At 37.8% G+C, this 22809-nt stretch overlaps 1 protein-coding gene across 1 annotated transcript in view; it reads left to right on the forward strand.

Annotated features, from left to right (window-relative positions):
• The first annotated feature begins 2781 nt into the window (after positions 1 to 2781).
• Positions 2782 to 22809, forward strand: part of LOC107745374 (cyclic AMP-responsive element-binding protein 5-like) — a 55569-nt gene continuing 35541 nt past the window's right edge. The window contains exons 1-2 of the mRNA XM_016559243.1: positions 2782 to 3115; positions 21683 to 21809. Of these exons, the coding sequence (XP_016414729.1) occupies positions 3015 to 3115; positions 21683 to 21809 (228 nt within the window). The 5' untranslated portion in view covers positions 2782 to 3014. The remainder of the gene's footprint in view (positions 3116 to 21682; positions 21810 to 22809) is intronic.

Genomic DNA, 22809 nt, shown 5'->3' on the forward strand with positions numbered 1-22809 from the left:
TTATAATGAATATGTTATATGGTGCATATATTAAGCTAAATGCCCCTCTCTACAGTTTATTTTTCTATCTGACTAATGAGTTTATGGTCACCGAATATGTTTTTTTCTGAGGTAAATGTGACGTTACGTGACATATTGTTTAGAAGCCATTATATTGACGTCTTTGTGCGGCTGAAACACAGATTGAGCGATTACATGAGACACGATATGGATTGTAAAGTTGTACTCTTTCTTTTAACTTACCTTCGGATGTTTAGTCATGTTTATTTTGTGCTGAAACTGGTATTAAAGTGGAGGAGATGATCAGTTCACGTGCGCTATGCGCTGCCGCGTTTGTTGAACTGAGGCGCTACAGCGATCTGTCACTCCACATTAAACAGTGCCAAAACGGCATTTATTGTTTAAATACTGCAATACAATGGACAGAATTTGAAATCTGAGACTTTGTTTCATATACCAAAGTACAATGCTTATTGCGATTTATTGGATGGGAAGTACCCTTCAATGTTCTGTCAATTAACTGAAAACAGGCTAGACTAATCGATTCTTGGGATTTAATTGATATTGTTCCGTAAAAATGAGAATCGATTAATATCGAGATATCAATATTTTTTACCCAGCCCTACTGGTTAGGTATGTTTTGAAGCATGGCAGCTGGTTAGACCTGGTTTAAGCTGGTCCTTAGTTGGTCATGATGCAGGGAATATCTACAATAATACAACGCCACAATACTGAGAATGCAATTCATGTGCTATGTTATGAGACTAATGTTAATGTTATGAGACTATGTTAATGAGACTTTGACAATCCTTTTAATCTACAGCAAGCCAATCATGGCAAGTTTGGCAAGTAGGAAGTCTATTACGTTAGAATCTGTTACACATGTATTATGTGTAACAGATTCTAACGTAATAGACTTCCTAGGACGTTGATAGAAACATTCTCATGTTTTTCAAAGCCATATTTCAAAGTGATAACTGGGATGATAATTGTAAAGCCATGGTGATAACCAAACTCTTGCGGGTATTTTTATCATATATCATCAAGGTCTGACAATGACGCACACAGACACCTTCAATCCTAAATTAATGACTGTTTTACCACTTGCACCTAAACTGTGTCACAAGATGACTGGGCTCAGTGACCACCACCTTACTGTCTGACTGATAGTGGTGCTGTAGATAAACTGACGATGTCTGTTAATCTGGGGAGTTTACACTTGAGGTTTAGGGTTAGTACACCATGCCAAGTCAGCAAGCAGCAGGTTGTAGCAGGACTTTGCTGAGCTCAGGCGATGACAGGTGAGAGGGAAATATCACCCAGAGCCTTTGCAGAGAATTCTGCTGCGCTTATCTTAAGTGTACTGAAATCAAATGTGGAGGCCGTATCTCATGTGTTTAAAGGATGTGTTTTTTAGGGTAGTTAGATACTGTGTGTCTAAAGGGCCAAATAGCATGTTAGAATTTAACACAAAATCTACTCATAGTTCAATTTAACCATGATGCTAAATGTCATAATGAGTCATTGTCATTATGTTTAGCGCAGACATGCCCCTTTCTTTGTAAATGTGGCTCTTTATAGATTGTGTCGTATTCACAAAACTCTATTTAAGGTCATCAGACAAGCAGTAAGCAGCAATTACCGAAAAGCCAGAAAGAGGTAAACAAAATTGCAGATTTTTTATTGATCATGGCTGCAGTTATTTGTGTAATGATGATCAAATGATTAAGAAAAGCATTATAATTCATCTCAGTAAAGTACATCAGATTGCAGTAGTCTGCTGTATATTATCCACCAACCGTGTAAATTGTGTTCAGCAGCACAGATTTTGTGGGTGCATCCGTGCCATAACCTGATTGTATGAAAATCCTTGGTAACACTTTATTTCGATAGTCCACTTTAGACATTCTATTAACAGCAAGTAACTTTGCAACTACATGTCAACTAGCAGTTAGTAGAGTATTAGTAGACTGTCTGCTTAATATCTTCTAACACTTTCTTTGTCAACTTATTCTACTAACCCTAAACCTACCCTAACAGTCTACTCTGAGAGTTAGTAGACATGTAGTTGCAAATTAATGAGAATTAGTTGACATGTAGTTACAAAGTTACTTATAGTTAGTAGAATGTCTAAAGTGGACTATCGAAATAAAGTGTAACCAAATCCTTTAGTGCACACTAAAGCTACATAGACAGTGCAAATAAACGGCACTGTCAGAATCACAATTTATTCTTGGCGAATCTCTCCTCTTTAACAAAGTACTTGGTTAGCTGATGCAAATTAGGAAAACTACTGAAGAAAATCAGTACATTTCTGTCCACTTGTTTATCTTCTAAACCATAACAGGTGCAGCTGGAACTTAAAATTGTGCCTTCAAGGTGTGGCCCTCAATAGAAATCCCCCTTCTTTATTTCTCACTTAAACATACTCTATTTGCTACAGGAAGTGCATGCATAAGCTTGGATTCACAGTGGTGTCACACCTAAACAAGTAACAGAGTGCATTTTTGACCAACAAACCTCCTTTTTCACACATCCCATAAAGTGTGGTGTGTGCCAAAGTGGCCTAAACCAAAGAGACTGCTATATAAAAGTGAGTGCTTCATGCATTCTTTTCTAGTTTTAGCTCTACACTCTTAAGGTGCGATGCAAAATCCTGTCATTTCAATAGGACTCAAATTCTGTTCCGCCACCCAGGTATGAAAAGCTGCTTGGTTTGAAAGTAACTTCTGTTTGGCCTTCATACATCCTTATATTACTAATAAAAGACAATGGATCTTTTTTGCCCACGAAATTTTGCCAAATTTTGCCAATATTTCTGCACCAAGTACTGTAGTTTAGGGTTGACTTGTAGGGAGTTTTCTTTTCTAGTGTAGTTATGTTAGAGTAGATTAACAGTTTATATTTTACCCCTGTGTACATGACATGTCCTCACCCTTCTGTCTGTTTCTGAACAGAATATCTCTCTTCGTGGGCAGGGGGGCCCTAACCAGCACCAGCAGACCCACTCAAGAATGGCCAACCACAACAACAGCATAGTGATCCAGCAGGCACTGCCCTCGCCCCAGTCCAGTTCTGTCATCACTCAAGCCCCTTCCACCAACAGACAGATTGGGTAAGTCGTGCCTCTCATCACTGCAGTTGCAGGGCTGAATTATCGTTAGTTGTATGTCATTGGTACAACGTTCAATAGATGTGTTCAATAGGCTAGTGTTTGATATTAGTCCAAGGTCCATGCCGTTTCTCCTATCAGAATACAGCAGCCGACTTGCGCAAGGTGGAGAAGTAGTAATTATGTTCTTCAAAAGACTGTGTTTGAGTCTAAGTTAGAGTTTGTTTGTCCTGTCATGTGGACAGCAGTGAACAACAGCTGGATTCTTGGTTTCAGATTGGAGGTTTTATTGAAGTATCTTAAAGGAACAGTTCACCCAAAAATGAAAATCTGCTGAAAATGTACTCACCCTCGGCCATCCAAGATGTAGATGAGTTTCTTCATCAGAACAGATTTGGAGAAATTAGGCATTACATCACTTACTCACCAATGGATCCTCTGCAGTGAATGGGTGCCGTCAGAATGAGAGTCCAAACAGCTGATAAAAACATCACAAGCAATCCACATGACTCCAGTCCATCAATTAACATCTTGTGAAGTGTAATAGGTGCTTGAAATGAAAATCCATAAAAGATGTTTTAAGTCCATGATCCACAATAACACTTTCTCCAGTGAAAAAGTCCTTCATCTGTTGTCCTCTCACATCAGAATTCACCGAGATATTTGTTTAGAACCATTTTGGACGGTTTTAACTAGTAAACTACTTGATCTGTGCATATTTCTCTCCTGATTCGGGTTACTCAGCTATTTCAATAGAGAAAGCAATATTATGGATAGAGAACTCATATTTTAGCTGGAAGCAACAGTTTGAAGTTAAAAAGGCCTAATCATTCGTGTTTATTACAAACATGCTTGTCTATTACTTGTGGATTATTGTGATGTTATTATCAGCATCACGATGATGGCGATCATGTTTCGATGAAGAATGGTCAATTGGATGGTCAATTTTCAGCAAACTGTAATTTTTTTGGTGAACTGTTCCTTTCATGTTGTGTATGTGAAGGGACATAACTGATCCCACGTTCTTGAGTATACATCCAAAAAGGATAGTTCATCCAAAATGGAAAATTCTGTCATCTTGTACACACCCTAATATTCCAAACCAGATTTTTCGAAACAAGGTTAGACTCCGAGTCTAGATGGGGGTCAAAGTGAAGTTATGCCTTTGGTGAGGTTTTGCATTTCACACATTCAAAGTTTCATACACACACACACCGACACTCTCACACACTTTTACCCAATAAAAAAGCACATTGCTGACTACATGATAGAAATGCCTCTTAAAAAAACGTTCATTGAAATGAAAGATTCGCCATTTGATCAGCAAATCAATATTTAATGCTAAAACAATTCTTACAAATGAGCAAAGTGTCCTTGAAAGGGCACATTCTCACATTCCTGGGAAGACTGTAACACTCTGTGGCTGTTCCGTGCTTTTGGAGTGTGTGTGTTTGTGAATCTTTCCAGTTGTCCCTGCAGTGACTCTTAAAGTTCTCTGTGTCGTGCAGCCAGCTTGGGTGTGTCCCACAGTGATGACATCAGTGGTGCAGCTCTGGTGGGGATATCAGCTTTTTGGGATGACGCCCCTCTTGCGCAAACACATCCCACTGCTGACCTGTCTTTCTTTTTTCTCCAACAGTCTTATTCCCTCTTTCTTTTTGTCTGTCTCTCTCTGTCTCTTTGTTGCATCAGAATGCACCCTGTCTGCAGTATAATCACCACATGAAACCCACTTTCAAACACATGATGGGCCGTAGAGAGAGGACGGTATCATTTTCAGCAGTAGTGGAGGTTTAGGATGAAAATTAGAGGGTCAGGTCTACAGCTGACACCAAAATCACAGATTTGTTATGTATAACAAGATGTTTCATGATGAAACTGTCATGTAGCAAGTTGATATATGGGTATCAGTTGCTTAATGTATGGAGGAGCTTATATCTGAAAGCAGTCGACAATCAATAACACACACTTTATTTAAAGTGAAGTGAAGTGACATGTGGCCAAGTATGGTGACCCATACTCGGAATTAGTGCTCTGCATTTATCCCATCCAAAGTGCACACACACAGCAGTGAACACACACACACCGTGAACACACACCCGGAGCAGTGGGCAGCCATTTTTTGCTGCGGCGTCTGGGGAGCAGTTGGGGGTTCGGTGCCTTGCTCAAGGGCACCTCACCGTATTGAAGGTGGGAGAGAGCGCTGTACATTCACTCCCCCCACCTACAATCCCTGCCGGTACGAGACTCGAACCAGCAACCTTTGGGTTACGAGTCTGACTCTCTAACCATTAGGCCACGACTTCCCCCCTTAATGCTTGTGTATGTGTTTGATGATTTTTGTGAGGCGTTTGAAGAAATACTGCATATCCCTGTGCCAATGGTAAGACAGGATAGGGCGTAGGTGCCCAGATTGGACAACTTGTGAATATTGGATGGAAGGCCTGTCAATCAAGTTGACTGACGGTCTGACAGTGCATTTGTTCTGGGAAAGAGATGGAATTACAGTCGAAGAAAGAGAGAGGATAGGAGACAGAGAGAGACTGGTTAGTTCTCCTTTCTTTGCTGCATTAACTTTTCTAGTCCTTGGTAGTCACTCAAAGACTGTTAAATAATCAAAAGGATGTACAGTAAATCTGTAAAGAAGTTTTGAAAGATGCACTGATTTTTATGGCCAAACCAACTGAGTTTCTCGTTTGCATACCATCTGCACAATATACTTATGAGCACTTTGTTAGAAGGGTTTCTGCAGGGTCATGGGCAGTAATGCTGAACACTGCTATGAATGGGAGGTGAATATCAATTCATGCAGAGCATATGCAATGCCCATGCTGTTTTTGTGTTGGAACATGGGTGTGCATGTGCTAAAGCTGTAAAGAAACAGTTTATAGCACTCATTATGGATGGACACTCATGCAGCTCAGATATTATAAAGTCCTCGGGCTTTTTTGGAAATTGTATATTTTATTGAGAGAAGCTGTGTTAGTCTTACAGTAATTGGTCAATATCATGAAACCTGTCAAGAACTTGAATGGGTCACATTTCAGACCAAAATCAAACAAAAGTTATACAAAAATATATTTATACAAAATTGTATTATATATAAAAATATATATTTTTAGGTTTTGTTTTGTTTTCTTGTTTTGTCTCTTTACTCTAATGCAAAACATCTAAAAGTTTATTTAAATTAGTAAATATTTATTATTGTGATATCAGTGTTATTTTAGTAGTAAGTTTTTGTTGAGATTTTGAATTAGATTTTATTTTTTATATTTTCTGTTTTCATTTTCATTTTATTTAATGGTTTAGTAATGTTGGTTGTGTGTTTTTTGTCAATTTTTATTAGTTTTTAATATTTATATATTTAAGTTTTTATTTGTAGTAAATTTAATTAATTAGTTTTAGTTAATTTATTTATTTGAGATATTTTAATACTTTTAAATTCTTATTTATTTTAGAAACTTTAGTGAACTAAAAAAATTAGAAATGTTGCCTTGGCAACTAGCTGAAATAAAAAGTTTTTTTCATATTTTATTTTATTTTATTTTATTTCAATGAAAGTTTGTTTTATTTCAAGTAACAAAAATGTTTTTTAGTTTTAGTTAACAATAATAACCCCGGGTAGTATTTGTTGTACTGCTTTGGGGAAGAACTTTAATAACTGTAATAAAGTACATAATGGATTACAGTAATGACAGTTTGAATGACCATGTTATTTTTTCCCTTTTAGTTGTGTTGTATGACATGAATATGGAGATTCACCCAAGCACAGTTTGCATTAATGTTCTGAAATATGATTTTTCTGTAAATCTTTCTGGTTGGTTTTAATCATTGTTTATGTCTATTGAAAACTGCAACTCTCTAGGACTCCACAAGTGTGAGGGTGGTTGTTTTGTTATGGGCACTGTGGAGGTCAGGGGTCAGCCTATGGAAGTGTGTATCAGTGTGTTTGGAAATGTCCACCTCAGCGGGAAAAAAAAGGCTTTCAATCCCCTTAACACAGAAACTCCACTTCCCGCAGGAAGCCATCGAGGCCAGTTAGTGCCTCTGTCCTCGGCCGTTAAATCTTCTCTTCCTGCTGCTCTGAACCGAAGATTCATACCATGATTTAAAGGGGTCATATGATGCGATTTCAATTTTTCCTTTCTATTTGGAGTGTTACAAGCTCTTGGTGCATAAAGAAGATCTGTAAAGTTGCAAAAACTAAAGTCTCAAATCCAAAGAGATATTCTTTATAAAAGTTAAGAGTCAACCACGCCTACCTAAAACGGCTCCAAATGTAGACATGGTTTTATGTTTATGCCGCGCGATGCAATGCAACGCGTAAAAAGACAGTATAGTAAAGACAGTAAAGTTATTATAATCCGTAATTATGTCCCCACTGGATGCAACAAATGCCTCATTTATAATGGGTTTTAATGTTTTTGTCTCGTCGCTCCGGCCTGACAGGGCATCATCACAATATGGTAAGGGACGTAACATTTCCGTCACACGCTTGAGGTATTCGGCCAATCACAACGCACTGGATAGCTGGCCAATCACAGCACACCTCGCTTTTCAGACCGATGAGCTTTGTAAAAATCGACACGTTTCAGAAAGGCGGGGCATAGAGGAGAAACAATAATGTACAGTATGTGGAAAATAATGTGTTTTTTTAACCTTAAACGGCATAAACACATTTCATTACACCAAATACACAAAATAATGTTCTTTTTAGCAACATCATATGACCCCTTTAACTAAAAATCCTGAATAATGCAGTATTGATGTGCATGATTTAGAAATACTTTGCTGTTGTGAAATGTTAATGTCTAAATATTACATTATTCCTAGAAAAGGGGGGTGAATCATAAATTTGGCATACTAACGTGGTGTATCGGATGGAAGTAACGTGGTGTATCTTACATCAGAGTAGCCGGAATGTTACTATTTTCTATTGCGAACTGACATCAGCTATATATATATATACAGTATATATATATATATATATATATATGACACTGTTCCATCTAAGAAGATTCACTATTTAGGGGCTATTGTATTGTTCATTCATTTAGTACACAATCCACTCACCTACTGTGTGTTTCATTGTTGGGGGATTTATGTGGTGAGTACTCACTCGTCTGCTTTCTAAGAATGTATTGCTCCTGTTTTTGAGAGAAATCTGGTTAAATGATCAGAAATAGAATGAGCAATATTTACAAACACACTTACAACAGGTAGCCACAGTGTAATGAAATAAAATAAAATAAAACCCCTCTCTCTACAAATGTAATTAACTGTACAGTGATTGTGAATGACTGCAGTAAGCTTAATCCAGGGTCCATCTGCTTTCTGAGTTTTTTTTTTTGGATGTGAAGACTGACAGAGTTGTACAGCGTCCATTGAATTAGGATAACAAGTCATTTTCATTGCTTCGCCATGTTTACTGAAGAGATTTGGAGGCTTGGAATCAATTAAGATTGGCTTTCCTCAAGTCTGCCTGCTTAACAGGGCTCAGGTGGGGGGCCCACAGCTGTGAAACCCAAGGACCCTCAACCCCCAACTTTTGATTCTCCAAGCGTTTCTCTGCTTTTTCCCCTTTATTCACACTAGCCCTGCTAAAAACGCTGTCATATGTTGTGTTTTGGATGCTAGTCCCTTGCACAGATTGCTAATATACCGTAGGGATCTTATAATCACCCTCATATCTTCCAAACCTCTATGATTTACTTTCTTCTGCAGAACACAAAGATATTTTGAAGAATGCTCCAGCTGTAGTTTTGGACCCCATTGACTGTCATTGAATTTTGCATGGCTACAGTATGGCGGTTCACATAAACCAGCACTAACCAGCATGAACCTGGTCTTTTCAGGAGGGAATACAGTCCCTCAGAGAGGTAGGAGGTGATTTGGAGACCATCAGAGAGGCATTTTGACAAAAAACTGTTTAAAAACCCTTCTGGACTAACAGAAAAAAAAAAGGAAAAATGGAAAGACGGAGCACAGGGAATCTGAATGTCATGGCTATTCAGAGGGTCCAAATGATTTGAATGCTCGCTGCATGTGAATTACTAACATCTGTTCCTGAGTCATGTCAGTGTTAAATATGGTAGACATAGTCAGTCGGCTTGAGATAAAACATTGTGAGGGGGGCTCAACCTCTTTGACTGAGTGATAAGAAAGTCCAGTAGTTGGTGAACATTACTGGTAAAAGCTATGTCTAATGATGGACGTACTGAAGGAGACACTGATATGGGAGGACAAGTTCAGCAACAATAGGTCTTTTCTTCTGGAGCTGTGGTGATTGACTCAGACAGTTTTAGTTGAAACGCTCTTGCGACAGACAATATAATAGATACAAGATGGATGGCAAGACAAACTTTTGTTTGTGCCATATACATTGATTATCAGGAACAACTCAGTGTAAGTTCCTGTGGAACATTTCCTGTGGAACATCCAGTGAAACCAGTGCAGTCAATATTAATATAAATTCTCAACACTCAGAATTAAGCACTGCAAAAGAAGCATGCTAACAGTTAGCTAATTAAGCTAATTAAGACTTATCTTCATAAATCAAAAGAACTCTTTTGTTTTTGCAGTCTATATAAAAATAAATTAACACTCAGCAAAACTTCAGGGCAAAATGCATGCTAACAGTTAGCATTCTAATTAACTTCATAAAACAAAAATAAATAACTGCTTTGTATAGCACACTTCCTTTTCTATTACTAAAGAATCAGACAAAAAATCCCCATGCTGACATAAGGAAGAGCCTATGAATTTTATTTTCCTCCATCAGAGTTTCCTAGCTTCAAAACGTTAGTTCCTCTCATGCATGATCAAGATAAAGCAATTAATTTTGTGTGTGTATACGAATATATATAATAGTTAATAATAATAATTAAAATTAAAATATATTAAATATGAAATGTCATAATGTATTGCCATTTGTAAAACGAATAATGCTGGCTTATTTTATGCATTGCACTATTAAAAGAATTGTGAAAACCTCAGTGTGCCTGCAGGAAGTTCTTGTAGCTCCACTGCAAATTTGATGCCATTTGAAAGTTGAAGCAAACCTGAGCCGCTCACTTTTCTGCAGTGCGTGCAATTTGCCTGCCTGTGTGTTTTCACACCTCTAAACATAAGCCGGTTTTCACACCCATAAATAACAGGAAGATTGTGAGGTTTTTCGGTGGTTGGAAAGGAAGCTGTGCACTGAAACACAACAGCATGAGATGCTGTGACTCAGTGATGTTAACCTGCTGCAACCGTTATAGAGAGGCTGTGTCTGAATTCCATTCAGAGTACTTTCTGAGTTCGATGAGGAGCTTACTTCTCGACCATTGAATTACATTCTGTTGGTATACAGGCATGTAGTACAAATACATCCACGAACATGCTTCACCTGCCATGTTAGCATTGCCCTTTGACCCACTTCACACGGAACAGATTCAGTGTGTCATCAAACTATTGTTTGCTTATAGATGAATACTGTAAGTATTCTGACATCCTACTCATTTGATATGCTAATTGTGACTTTTTTTCTTGTATTGCGACTTTATATCTCACAATTTGACTGTAGTTTTTTTACTGTAGTTTTTGAATTGTATCTATAGCTCACAATTTAATATTAATCATAACTAATATCTCACTTTGTACTTTGCATGCAACATTAACTTTTGCGATTGTGAAATGATACGTCTCAATTGTGAATTTATTTCTTGTAATAGTGATTATCTATTTCACAATGTGACTTTATATATTTAAATGTATTATTATTATTATTATTTTTTTAATTTCCTGTAATTTTTCACAGTTGCAACCTTATAGGCATTGTATGTCACAATGTGTCTGTATGTCTGATCTTAAACTTTCTCATAATTAACTTGTAAATGTGACTATATCTTACAATTTTATATGAATCTAAAATAAATATACAAATATATTTCTTTGTACTGTGTAAAAATATATTGCTTTGCATGTGACTTTTTATACTTTGAAATTGTGAATTTATTTCTTGTAATTTTGACTTTATATCTTACAGTCAGATTTTATATCTCAGAATATGACTCTATGTCTGATTTTAAATTTAATCTCACAGTTGCCTCATAATTGTGACTACGTCTCACAATTTGATATAAAAAAAATTACTTTATACTTTGCATATGTCTATACTTTGCAATTGTGAATTTATTTCTTGTGTGAATTTATCTCCCAGTGTGACTTCATTTCCTATAATTGGGACATTTATTTCTCATAATTGCAACCTTATCTCACAGTGATACTTTATATCTCACAATATGACTGTATGTCTGATTTGAAACCTGATCTCATGATAACCTTTGTCTTTCTCTTATAAAAGGCAAGAAAGAAAACTCAATTATCGTTCTCTTAGGACATTGTAGAATCGAAATGCTCACGTACTGCACAGTTTTATGCCTCTAACCTGTCAAAACTTGATACTTGCTCTTTGGGACTCTGATTCACCCTAGCCGAGGCAGCGTGCAGTGTTGTTTTTGTACGAGGCTGCATAGGAGAGCCCTCCCATACCCCCCCCCCGGCTCCTCTTGTGGGCCAAAACACAGACATCATCGATTACTTCGTAGACTGCTTTCAATCACATTGATCAGAAATGCAGAGCCTCATTGCTGGGATGTAAACTTTGTGACCCCCTCTGATGGAAAAACTAAACTGTGGTTGATGTTTTAGCTAATTACACCATGCAGAGAAAGCCAAAACTTGTGGTCATCCACCCTGAGAAGATCTTTCCGTTTAGGGTGGCATCTTCTGGATATGCAGCGAGTGTGTATGTCTTGTGCATGTCTGAAAGAGAAAGAATTTCAGAGGACAGAGGGAAACAGAAAGAGAGAGAAGACAGGCGGGCAGGATGTACATCTGAGCTGAATTAGAGTGAGCTCATTGTGTACAGCGTAGGGTTTAATAGTGCGTTTGGAGAGGAACGCCCAGGCCCTGCTCCTCTCATTCCAGCACCACTGTGTCATCCCCGTCCACCACACAGACACATGCAGAAACACACATACTCCTGCAAAGACAGAGAGAAAGAGAGAGAGAGAGAGAGAAAGAGAGAGAGAGAGAGAGAGAGAGAGACCCCCGGAGCAGACAGCAGGAAGACAGGAACTGCTGGACAGAGGGAGAGAGGGATCAGGGGTAGATTGAAGACAGGGATCCTAGATTAAGAATATGAAAGGATGGAGAAGGGAAAGAGGAAAGGATCTATAGGGTGCTGGATAGACAAGAAAAACAAAGTGATAAAATAAAGTCTTAAATAAAGTCTTTTATATGGATAAAAATAAGAGAGACAGGTGTATTGTGGGGTCCATAAGTCTGAGATCACATTGAACATTTGTGATTCAAAATCTAATTTAAATTAGGAAATAAACAACGTTTTAGGACTTGTAAAAAAATGTTAAAAGAAATGTTATTAATAAATTTAAATAATTTAGTATTTATGATCCTGAACTATTTTTAGGTCTTAAAAAAAGTATATTTATGACAATGACCATGATCAATGACCAACTTGTCTAAATTTGTAGTGTAATTTGTAATTTGCAATAAAATTTGAGAAATACAAAACAGTATAATATCCGAGCTCTCTGTCTGTATGTCCTTAGAAAACAAACTGTGGTGGTTCCATGGATCATGATGGAATGAGATGGTGCTTTTGGTGTATATCATAGCATTGTAAAATTATCATATTGATTTACTATACTCTTACATTGTACTTTTAAGAATACTGTGGTATTACCATAATGCAAATGTCCAAAAAGACAGTATGTTTTCATGGTATGATTTATTTTAACAATGTGAAGGAGTTCAAGGTAGAAATTGCAGATTGTTTGGTTTCACAGTCTTTGTAGTTAACACAAAACAGCATTTGTAACCTGTTTTATATCCATAATGTGACATTTTTCCAAATTAAACAAGATATTCAGAGAAAACAGATTTAAGGATTTTATCCATTGGGAATTGGTGGGATCTTGTTACGTTGTCTCTTGTGGTGTCATTCTTTGGAATTATACAGTACATCTGATTCATTTACAATAAATGCCCCAATATATACACGGCAAAGTTCTTTTTTGTTCTTCACTCAGGGATAAAAAGAGGTTTGAAGATTGTGTTTGCAAACTCTCTGGGTGCGGAAGGTTTTCTGGAAAGTTTGTCCTGGCGATCTGTTTCAAACCATTGAAACAAACTCCAACCAAACTTTGGCCAGATTTTGTTCAAAATGACATCACACCCATTTGTTCTTCGGTTTTGCTTGAAGTATATCAGGGGCTTAAGTCAAAAAAATCTTTTATAGAGAAAATAAATAGTGTCTATTCTAATTTTATGTCGACTTTAAGGCCTGTTCACACCAAAAACTATTAACTATAAAGACAACTATATTACCGTCCACTCCAATGCATTATAATGTTCTGTTCATTATAAACTTGTGCTGCATTTTATATCATCTGCTGCTTTAAATGCTTGAGCTCTTTAAAGTCAAATAGATTTATTGGCTGTGTTTTTATGTTTTTATTGTTCGTCAGTTGTATAAAATACTTCTGAAAGTGATTCCAAATACATTGTTCCTGTGTGTTTTGATCATTACAGTTGTGGTGTGGAGACTGTGGACTTCTCATAGAATTGGAATGATTATTAAAACTTTATGGTTATTATAGTTATCATCCTTGGTGGGAGTGGAATTAAACACTTTCCCCTAATACACTCTGGAAATGTTACAGCAACAAAGAGGATTTTCTGACTTGAATGTTGGAGTTTTATCCACACAAGGCAGACTGTCTTGTCACAATGAATTGTTTAAAATGCTATTACATGTCTTTTGCATTTCCATGGCTAAAAGCATTATCGATTAGCCATGCTGCTCTCAGTGTGATGAATTTGACAGACAGGTGGGGGCGGAGCCTGAAACCTCCCTCAGTCAGTCATGCTGGACAGCTTCTCAGCATAGTTTCAGTCAGGGGAAGAAACAACTGGCGGGCGGTGAGCCAAACCACTCACTCTGTTTGTCTGTGTCTCTCTCTCTCTTTCTTCCTCACACACTCTTTCTCTCTCAGCCGGCAGTGATGAGAGATGTATCCGTGCATAATTGGGGCTTTGTGGTGAGCTGTGCCATGCTTGCTTGCCCTGAGGTATTCCAGGATAAGTCTCTCGCTGTTGTTCTCATTGACAGGCCTCGACTTTACATGGGCCTTAAGTCTATGTCACCGCCGCCTGTCAACGAAGTCCCTCCTCCGAACGGTGCTTTTTCATCGCCCCATCCCCAACGGTCTTTAATGAGATACAGGCTCCCTCACGGCCCTTCTCAGCTTGATTTATTTGATCAGATTCATCTGATTCTACCCACTCTGCAGTCCTTGGGCCCGTGGCAAGCCCGCTCTCTCGCTCTCCCTCTCTGAGTGTGATTAAAGTGGTAAATCAGGGGCAGGTCCTGTGCTGTGTTTACTCGGAGCGCCAGGCAGCTGCAAGCTGTTTGGCCTCTCTCTGTTTCTCCCGCTGTTTAGGCCCATTGCCATGGAGACCGCACCACCGTCTCCCAGCGGCTGGAACCATGCCCTGGGCTGTTTTGGTTACATTCACACAGCGAATGTAAAAAAAAAAAAAGAGAAACGTTTTTGCACCATCGCTGCTACAGTGTCTGCTCAAGTTAGTGTGGTGCAATGGTGTGGAGTAAGAGAGAGAGAGAAAAAGAGAGAACATGGTATTCAGTGTAGACTTAAAAAGAGAGATAGATGTGGGGGGGGGCAAGAAGCCAAGAGCATTACATCATTGCTGGAGTGGAGTCAGAATGGAAGGATATGAGTCAGTGGGCTGACTGTGCCTGGCTCTCTCTCTCGCTTTCATTCTGGCTCTCGTCTCTCTCTCTCACTGAAGTGGTAGTCAGGCCTCTTACACTGAAGTCACTTCAGTTGGGCATGTAGAGATGAATGTATGTGCTTATAGCATCATTTAAACAACTTTATAATGTCTCTTACTACGATTATAAAATATTATGTTTATACTGTGTTTAGGACAGCTGGACAAAGGCTGCATGCAACATGTATTGCTAATGGAAAGGCTTGAATTATGTGTAGAATCCGAAAATAACATTTTCTAAAATTCTTGGAATTCCCTTCTAGATTGTGTTCAAGAATGCATTCTAAGTCACATTCCAGAATGGAGAATGTATATCAATAAACAGAATAAAGATTTTTCTAGAATTAATTTTTTCCCCTCTCGATTATGTATAGAATGCATTGAATATCACTGTCCAGAATTTTTACGATTTTTGTTAAGGGTTGTCTTTTTGGATTGTATTCTAGAATTGAATATGATTATGCCTATACTCATGATGAAATATTATGTTTAGGGCTGCCCTACAAAGGATGAATGAAACATGTATTGCTTATGTAAAGGCTTGATTATGTGTAGAATCGAAGATTTTCAAAAATAGATTGTATTCAAGAATTCATTGAATATCATTTTCCAGAATCGAGAATCTTCTAGAAATGTTCAATATTTTTGCTTTATTACATGTACATAGAATAGTATTGAATATCACTATTCAGAATCTTTTAGAATTTATAGTTTTAGAACGTTGTCTTTTGAATGGCATTCTAGAATGCTTTGAATGTCATTATCTAAAATCCACAAACTTCAAGGATACTAAAATTCAATCTAGAGTTTTCCTTAGATTTTCTTTAGATTTTCTAAAATCTAAAAGACTGAAATGTCACTATCAGAAACTATTGTTAAGAAGTTTCTTTTAGATTGCTCTAGAATTTGTTGATTATGTGTCTATGTAAAGCATTTTCGAATTCTATGAAATGTATATTCTAGAATGCAGTAAATATGGCTCTAAAATGTTTTACATTTCTACTGTGCTTCTAAAAGGGAGATTTACTAACAGCTTGTAATGCATTAAGTCAACTTACTGGTATTTACGCCATTATTTAATGCCCAAAAAGCATGTCCATTTTGTGCTTACATGTCTGCGAGTGTTGCTCATTTGTGCTCCTCTTGGTAGATTGCGTTGGTAATTATAGAAATAATCTGGCTGTGTCTGTGTTCTTAATTTGCGCATTGTCAGTAGATCACCCACAGAACTTTCCACTCACCTCCATGCTTTTATGGGATTGCAGTCTTATGCTAATTTGCCTTGTTTAGTAAATATGGCCCTAAATCTTCTCAAATTCTTCAATATTTTCTTTTAGATTCTGTTCTAGAATGTGTCTGTGTAAAACCTACTAGAATTATTCCCTATTATGCTCTATAATGTGTATAATATGTCACTAACTACAACTTTTTTACATTTCTAGAATGCTTCTCAATCTTCTAAAATTATTCAGTATTTTCCTTTAGATTCTGTTCTAGAATGCAGTGAATATGTTACTACCTAAAAGGTAGAAACTTCTAGAACGTCTTCTTCGGTTCTTCAAGAATTTTTATTTTAGATTTTATTATCAATTTATAATCTCCTAGAATTCTCTTTAAGGGCCATTCATTAAACTGAGTGAATTTCTGAGTAAATCATTCTCCAAACCATTCTTGCATAAATGGTTGCATTGAACTGTATGTGGCAATTTACATAACAGTCATTTCACAATGATTTATGCAGAAATTCTGCTTGTGTTTCATGAGTAGGGCCCCTATATTCTCTATTAGAATGCATTATGTATTGTTTGTAAATACTTGAGTAAGTCACCATGAGACTGTAGATTACCCTGTGATGCAATAGCCCTATATGCAAGGAGAGTATAGAGTGACATCTTAATCTCTCTAAGACTCGAGGCTCTCTAGGAAGGTCAGTGATGTTGGGTTTGGTGTCTGTTAACTCAGAGAGAGAATGATAGTGGTGGATCTTGCTGAAATCGAGAGAGAAAAAGAGAAAAGACAGCGAGGAATAGAAAGGGAGGAGTGATGTCATGTTAGAACAGGGAGACAGTGTGTGTAATGTGAGAGGAGAGGGTCAGGATTGCACTGTGTGAGAGAGTGTGTGTGTGTGTGTGTTTTTGACTGTGTACGCATGCCCACCCCTCACCCTCCGGGGGTCTTATTATCCCCTCTGAAATGACAGCCTGTCATTAATACAAAATATACAATTCACCATACACACACTAACACACACAGACAGTCATGCACTTGACGTACACCCACATGTGCAGTAATTCTGGGAGTATGGAAAGTTTTTGTCTTATGATATTTTGCCCTTTCATAACAGGCTTTATTCTCTGTTGACACACACTTTTTATTTCTCTCTCTTGCTGAGTAGTAGGTGAGCGAGTTTGACAGGGAACCTGTACAGCGTCTAAAGCGTCTTTCTTCCCGTTGGCCAGGTTGAGCACTTAATTAGGAACGTTTCCTGTTCGCTGAGTTTTAATGTGCAGCGGGACTGGCCCGTAGAGAGTTGCCCCGCTCTCTGTTTCTCTGTTTCCCACTCTCTTTTTCTTTCAGACCAAGGCTATTTTATTCTTCACACTATTTTGGCTGAATGGTGGTTCAGAGCTGAGCTGTGGCTTTTTACCACCACAATAATGTAAATCCTTTTTCACCATCTAAAAATTCCCTTATATTTATTTTACACTAGAAAACAAAAGGAGACAAGCTCAGGCTGCCTCTGATTATGCATACAGTACTTCCCTAATATAAAGTAGAAAAACAGTATGTGAAAAGAGTAGTATGTCCAAGTTTATCCATAAAACAGTATGCAAAAAGTGTCTGAATTACCTACTAAGTTGGCCAAGATTTTAAAGTGTGCGTCCAATGGACTCATAAGACCATGAGAAAAGTTGTGAATGGCAGTGAAGAGATGCAACATGATAAAATGACAACATGGTGAATAGTATGTCCGGATTACATTCATACTGCAACCAAGTAGAATGTACTTTTTAAAAGTCGCAAAGTAAGTACTTAAATTCAAAAGTCTACTTAGAGAGTATGCAATTTTGGATGCAGTTTTGGTATTTAGTGGCGGTTATTGAGAGCAGGTTTTCTGTTATTAGCAGAATGCTAATGTTGTTAGCCTCTTACCCCTTTTTTTGGTAAATATTTTAGAGTGAAGGAATAGTTCACTGCAAAATTAATATTCTGTCAACTTATACTCACCTTATCTGTATCTGTTACAATGGGTAATTATTCTTCTCCTTCAGGGCTCCCACAAGGGTCCATATTAAGTCCAATGCTGTTTTCCCTCTATATGTTACCTTTGGGGAGTATTTTTAGGAAATATGAGATTGCATACCACTGCTACGCTGACGATACTCAATTGTATGTCCCATTACACCCAGTTGATAAGTCCTGTGCTACAATTGTCAAGTGTCTCGAGGATGTAAAATCCTGGATGGCTAAGAATTTTCTCAATTTAAATGAGAGCAAAACAGATGTGGTTGTTTTTGGTCCTCTTGGTTCTTCACCCCTTATTTCTAGTTATTTGGGGCCTCTTTATAGAAATGTTCATCCATACGCAAAAAAATCTGGGTGTATTTTTTTATTCAGAGCTGAGTTTTGTAAAACAAGTTAATACTGTGGTGAAAACTAGTTTCTACTACTTAAGGTTAATAGCTACGATTAAACCAATGCTCTCATGTAGAAATTTGGAGACAATCATCCATGCTTTTATATAATCTAGATTGGATTATTGTAATGTTGTATATTTAGGAATTTCTCAGTCATTGGTAAATCGATTACAGCTTGTTCAAAATGCTGCTGCCAGGCTATTGACTGGTAGGAGAAAGAGGGATAGAAAAACTAAAATTTTAGCATCCTTGCAATGGTTACCTGTTAGATATTGGATTGATTTTAAGGCCCTAGTAATAATTTAAACGGTCTCGCGCCTTCGTATCTGTCAGACCTTGTTACTTTACATAAACCTGTTAAGAACTTGAGATCTGCTGATAAACTATTGCTCCAGGTACTGTGGTCCCGACTTAAGCGAAAAAGGTGATCGGGCCTTTTCGATTGCCGGTCCTCGGCTATGGAATAATCTACCTCTAGTACACCCAGTTGATAAGTCCTGTGCTACAATTGTCAAGTGTCTCGAGGATGTAAAATCCTGGATGGCTAAGAATTTTCTCAATTTAAATGAGAGCAAAACAGATGTGGTTGTTTTTGGTCCTCTTGGTTCTTCACCCCTTATTTCTAGTTATTTGGGGCCTCTTTATAGAAATGTTCATCCATACGCAAAAAAATCTGGGTGTATTTTTTTATTCAGAGCTGAGTTTTGTAAAACAAGTTAATACTGTGGTGAAAACTAGTTTCTACTACTTAAGGTTAATAGCTACGATGTAGCTCATGTAGAAAGTTGGAGACAATCATCCATGCTTTTATATAATCTAGATTGGATTATTGTAATGTTGTATATTTAGGAATTTCTCAGTCATTGGTAAATCGATTACAGCTTGTTCAAAATGCTGCTGCCAGGCTATTGACTGGTAGGAGAAAGAGGGATAGAAAAACTAAAATTTTAGCATCCTTGCAATGGTTACCTGTTAGATATTGGATTGATTTTAAGGCCCTAGTAATAATTTAAACGGTCTCGCGCCTTCGTATCTGTCAGACCTTGTTACTTTACATAAACCTGTTAAGAACTTGAGATCTGCTGATAAACTATTGCTCCAGGTACTGTGGTCCCGACTTAAGCGAAAAAGGTGATCGGGCCTTTTCGATTGCCGGTCCTCGGCTATGGAATAATCTACCTCTAGACATTCACCATGCCCCCTCTGTGTTCGCCTTTAAAACGGCTTTGAAGAAGCACTTTTATATTATGGCGTTTGAGTCTGATTTAGGAGAGATGTAATGAATGTTTTCTTTTTTAAGATGTTGTGTTTGTTATTGTCTTTGTTTGGTTTTCTTGAATCCATTGTACAGCACTTTGGGCTGCTCCGAAGGCAGTAGAAATGTGCTATATAAGAAACTAAACTAAACTAAACCTTCATGCCATTTTCACATACTGCCTTTTGTGACACAATAAAAAAAGGAATTTGAAAGTGAATGAGTTTGGGGCTTTCAAGCTCCAAATATGACAAGAAAGTCCAATAAAAGAAGTTTGTATGCACTATTTCAAGTATTAAGAAGCCACACATTTGTTTTTGAGAAACCTGTTGTGACATCTTGACACTGCATACTTGAATGTATGCAAACACAAATGAGATTTGATAGCTGAGGGGAATATTTCTAGAAAATAGTTTCAGTTTGTCTGTTGCTCACAAAGCAATCAGATGGCAACTTTTAATACAAACATGAGGAAATAGATATTTATGGTAGTTTATTGTTGTTGTTATTTTGTAGATTTTGGTGCTTGACTGCCCGCTTCACCTTTACTTTGGAAAATAGTAGTTTTCCTCCCATGATAAAGAAAATGTGAGTTTTATTTAGGGGTGAACTATTCCATTAAAAAATGAGGCAAATCACAACAGGGTGTGTATATGTGTGTGTTTCAGAGATGTGAGGTTGTTAAGCATGTGATGGATTGGAGTGTTAGACACAAATGACAATATGTCAGAGTGTTAATGACCGTATGTGCATGTGTGTGTGTGTGTGTATGCGTACACAGTAATCATGCAGTGTAAATGCTGCTATTTAGGCCGGATAAATACAGGTATTTGTTCAAGTGGGGACCCTTCCCTTTCCCTTTCAGCTGTCCGTCAGCTCTCCAATCAGACTGAAATAATGCTTGTCATTTGAGGCTAAAGGTTATTCAGACAAACTGCGTTTCTCCACACTGTGTGGTGGTCCAAGTCTATAGGTGGTATAATGGTGAAGTTAGTGAGTGCTATATTAGACACATTCTGCCTAAATATCAGTGCGGTCAGTTGCTTCGTGCCAACCCAGAGAGGAAGTTGTGTGGTTGGTGTGTTGAAACTACATATTGCGAGCCACAGCTGAGGCTCTGTTTAGTGCATTATCTGTATGAGAGAACGTTTTATAGATGTTGATTGTATTATGCTATTAAACTCTCTCATGAGATTGCAGACTATGAGAGAGATTTGTAACAATCTAATATGTCCAATTCACCTCGGCATCTTTTTTTGTATTCATCCACACCCATGCTTTCATTGAAGAATGCAGGGTTTGATCAGCCTTAAGGCAAGAGCCAGTAAACCTCCATTGAGGGCTTCCAGCACAATGTCTCTTGCTGGGAAAGCCTTGTTGTGCATGCCTGACTATATCTTAAAGGGACAGTTCACCCAAAAAATTTAATTCTGTTATTAGGGTCAATGACATGAGGATATTGAAAACCTACAGGCCCTCATAACTATGTTTTAAAGTCAATATGTGTCTTAAAATATCAGATAAATAAATATAGGATATGGACATTGGACATTCTTCTAAATAACTCCTAAATACTTACAACATGAGGATGAGTAAATGCTAACAGATTTGTAATTTTTCTATGAACTGTACCTTTAAGTAAGACCAAATGAGGCACTGAAAATTCTTAGGAACTATGACAAATCGAAACGAGAACTGAATTCTATATGGTACAATTTCCTTATAATGGCAGATGTTTTTTCATGTCATTTTTCTTCTGAAGTTTCATCTGATGAAACCAGTTAATCTCACTTTTCCTTCATTTTTCTTTCTTAGGCCAGTGCCTGGTTCCCTTTCCTCGTTGTTGCACCTGAGGAACAGACAGCGACAGCCACTGCCGGCCTCCATGCCTGGCACGTTGCCTGACCCGACTATGCAAGGATCGTCTGCTGTTCTGATGCCTGTGAGATCATAAATAAACCCACAAACACACACAATGCATTTACACTTCCCAGTCACGGTTTCCTGATGCCTCTGACAACTGAAATGCATTAATACGCGCACAAGCTCATCTTTCATAGACCATTCTCATGCTTTTCTCAGCTGTCTGCTTTATATTAATGCCTTTTCCAGTGCTGTGACCCATATCAGTGGCTGTTTTATTAGGAAGCGCATCAGCAGAGGTGTAATTTTCTACCAATGCTCAATCTGTTTTAATTCGATTTCGGATATGTCAATAGGAACCTGAAATCAGGCTGAGGAAAGTGTGTGTGTGTTTGAGCGAGCTGCCCATATCATGGTTCTAATGACATGACACATGTTCTCATTGTAACATAAGCCAGTCCATGTTGGCTATTGAGGTAAAAGCAGTTGATTAAATTAAACTAGGGCGTTTTTATTTTTTTCAATCTCGATTGACATCCCAGGAAAGGGGTGCCGGGTGGGGTGATATTTTTAAACCAAATATTCCTCCAATAATTACAGCGGACTGCTGCGCTTTCACCCTGCGAAAGGGTCATCAGGGGTTGGAGGTCTTGGGTTTTAGTAATAGGACCCCCAGTCTCTCTCAATCTCTCTCTCTCTCTCTCTCTCTCTCTCTCTCACACACACACACACACACACACACACACATTGAAAGTACCATTTTACAGTTTCTCTCACCTTAAACCGAACGTAAATCACCAGAACACTCTTTGTATGAGCGCAAACATCTAAGACCTCAATTTCAGCCTTTCGGTCACATTTAATTGAGACTTTCTGAATTAAGAGATTCTGTCTTTCTCACATAACTGAGCTTTTTTTGAGTTTGTGGTTTTGTTACAAGTCCTATTTTAAGCTTCACACTTCTGCAGTATTCAGCTTCCTCTCTTAGCTTGTCTTGGACTGCTGCTTTTCCCACAGTGTTGCGGAATATGCGTAGATACACACACACACACACACACACGCTTAATGAACTTAATTAA

Source organism: Sinocyclocheilus rhinocerous, unplaced genomic scaffold (genome assembly GCF_001515625.1).
Source record: "Sinocyclocheilus rhinocerous isolate Xijiao unplaced genomic scaffold, SAMN03320098_v1.1 scaffold1249, whole genome shotgun sequence".
Taxonomy (NCBI): Eukaryota; Metazoa; Chordata; class Actinopteri; order Cypriniformes; family Cyprinidae; genus Sinocyclocheilus; species Sinocyclocheilus rhinocerous.